General features: G+C 38.0%; 1 protein-coding gene across 1 annotated transcript in view; it reads left to right on the forward strand.

Annotated features, from left to right (window-relative positions):
- CD160 (CD160 molecule) overlaps window positions 1-2389 on the forward strand; it is a 9738-nt gene extending 7349 nt beyond the window's left edge. Inside the window, exon 4 of the mRNA XM_008592569.1 lies at window positions 2343-2389. Coding sequence (XP_008590791.1) covers window positions 2343-2350 — 8 coding nt within the window. The 3' untranslated portion in view covers window positions 2351-2389. The remainder of the gene's footprint in view (window positions 1-2342) is intronic.
- Window positions 2390-2807: the final 418 nt, after the last annotated feature.

A 2807-nucleotide genomic window follows, 5' to 3' on the forward strand; every position in this document is an offset into this window, starting at 1 on the left:
AGGTTCTTAATCAATTTGTTAAAGAATCTGCATGATGGGTCAGATGCTTTACATATATGGTGATTCTAACCTCATACAACCCTTGCAAGCAAACATCCCCTGATTACTCATCAGGATACAGGCACAAAGAAGTTAAATGTTCTTCACAGGAATGAATACAACTCCTTCTCACTCTAAAACCTTATGCTCTCAGTAGTAACCATCTATATGTAAAACACCTCTCTCTTACCTCCTTCACCACCCTCCCCATTCTGATTGCCTCCTCCCATTTCCAGAAAGAGGACCACCTAACACTCTGTATTCCAGCACCTTAACTGAAAATCATCAAAACAGAGAACTTTCCTGTGACCCTTGGTGAGAACCTGCCAAGTTAAGCCTGTGCCAGTTTTCAGGAGGAAACATGAATACCAAGCAGTCTGACCATGACCCTTTAGACTTTTTTTATGTAATCTAAATTCCCTTGGATGGTTAGGGTACTCTATTACCAGTAAAATTTATTTTATTTGTTCATGCAGAATAAAAATTATAAAGAGGAAATTGAGTCTAGCCATATAACCACTTACTACCTTTGATTCCCAAGTTATCCTAGAGCAAAAAACCTCTGAGCTCTTTTCCAGTCAGGTAAAGAGAAGAATGAACTTTTGAATCCAATTATTTACTTTCTCCTATATTTAATTCAAGTAGCTTTAAAGGTTAACAAAAGAAAAATTGAAGCTAAATATTTGATTAAACAAAAAAATATACACTACTAATGAATTTCCTTTTCTGTATCCCCCTCCAACTCAAGGCTTGTAGAATTATGAAAGAAGTAGAGCAATGTTCAGTAGAATAAAAACACATTTTCTGGGCCCAGAAAGATCAAATTCTAACCTCATACAACCCTTGCAAGCAAACATCCCCTGATTACTCATCAGGATACAGGCACAAAGAAGTTAAATGTTCTTCATAGGAATGAATACAAGTCCTTCTCACTCTAAAACCTTATGCTCTCAGTAGTAACCATCTATATGTAAAACACCTCTCTCTTACCTCCTTCACCACCCTCCCCATTCTGATTGCCTCCTCCCATTTCCAGAAAGAGGACCACCTAACACTCTGTATTCCAGCACCTTAACTGAAAATCATCAAAACAGAGAACTTTCCTGTGACCCTTGGTGAGAACCTGCCAAGTTAAGCCTGTGCCAGTTTTCAGGAGGAAACATGAATACCAAGCAGTCTGACCATGACCCTTTAGACTTTTTTTATGTAATCTAAATTCCCTTGGATGGTTAGGGTACTCTATTACCAGTAAAATTTATTTTATTTGTTCATGCAGAATAAAAATTATAAAGAGGAAATTGAGTCTAGCCATATAACCACTTACTACCTTTGATTCCCAAGTTATCCTAGAGCAAAAAACCTCTGAGCTCTTTTCCAGTCAGGTAAAGAGAAGAATGAACTTTTGAATCCAATTATTTACTTTCTCCTATATTTAATTCAAGTAGCTTTAAAGGTTAACAAAAGAAAAATTGAGGGCCGGCCTGTGGCTCACTCGGTAGAGTGCGGTGCTGATAACACCAAGGCCACGGGTTCGGATCCAATGAACTTTTGAATCCAATTATTTACTTTCTCCTATATTTAATTCAAGTAGCTTTAAAGGTTAACAAAAGAAAAATTGAAGCTAAATATTTGATTAAACAAAAAAATATACACTACTAATGAATTTCCTTTTCTGTATCCCCCTCCAACTCAAGGCTTGTAGAATTATGAAAGAAGTAGAGCAATGTTCAGTAGAATAAAAACACATTTTCTGGGCCCAGAAAGATCACATAGATCAAATTATCATACTTACACATGACAAAAAAGGATGAGTTTCCTGAATCTCTGTACCTCCCTTAGCTCATGAAGCTAATTTCAATGAATATCCTTGTCTTATCACTGTGTCAACCACTCAGTGCTATACATGGAAAACCTACCTTAATATCTTTTGAGTGGCATTATTTCTTTTGATTGTCCCATCTTCCAGCAAGGAGAAATCAAAGGTTGGCTCTCTCCCCACTTCCACCAAGATCAATTAGACTTACTCGAGATGACAACCCCAAGCTGGCTCTGTGGTGCAGTGGACAGTGAGTGCACTGGACTTCCTGCTAAGCCAGGTGTGGTCATTCAAAGATTACAACCCCAACCTGAGCAATAAGACACAACACATGTAATATGTTCCTACTTCCTTTTCCATTCCCTCTCTAGACATGAGGGCCTATCAAACACACATCCCAAGACAGGTACACTCTATTACATCAGGTATTTTGTTACTATTCTAAGTTGTGAGGCAGTAATACAAATGTTTCTTTTTCTTTCCACAGCTCTGTAAGTCTTGTGCCAAAAGAAACCTAAAACAAATATGTTACAGCAAGATAAATGTGACTCTAGCTAGCTTGGTATCTTTTTCATTACAATATGCTAAGAGAATAAATCAGGCACAGAGGAAGAGATGCTAAATATGCCAAGAATCTGGGGGAATATAAGCTGGGCAAATCAGTGTACTCCTTGACCTTCCGTCCTCACAGCCAGAGCAAACCTGCCTTCTTCCCATCTTAGCACCCGTAAATAAAAAGAACAGCTTTCACAAAAGTGGCTAGTGTACAGTTCTTAAATATTGGTATGTGTTTTTGTACCCCAGAACAACCTACCCCCCACCCCTCAACACAGTAAAGTAAGCAAGTCAAACAAAATGAGAACACCAACTTTTTGGAAGAAATTTTTATTTAGCACTGTAAAAGAATGAGAGGAAACAAGCGAAGACAGGTAGGAAGAGGTAGGAAGACAGA

The sequence above is a fragment of the Galeopterus variegatus genome, unplaced genomic scaffold, assembly GCF_000696425.1.
Source record: "Galeopterus variegatus unplaced genomic scaffold, G_variegatus-3.0.2 Scaffold8034, whole genome shotgun sequence".
Lineage (NCBI taxonomy): Eukaryota > Metazoa > Chordata > Mammalia > Dermoptera > Cynocephalidae > Galeopterus > Galeopterus variegatus.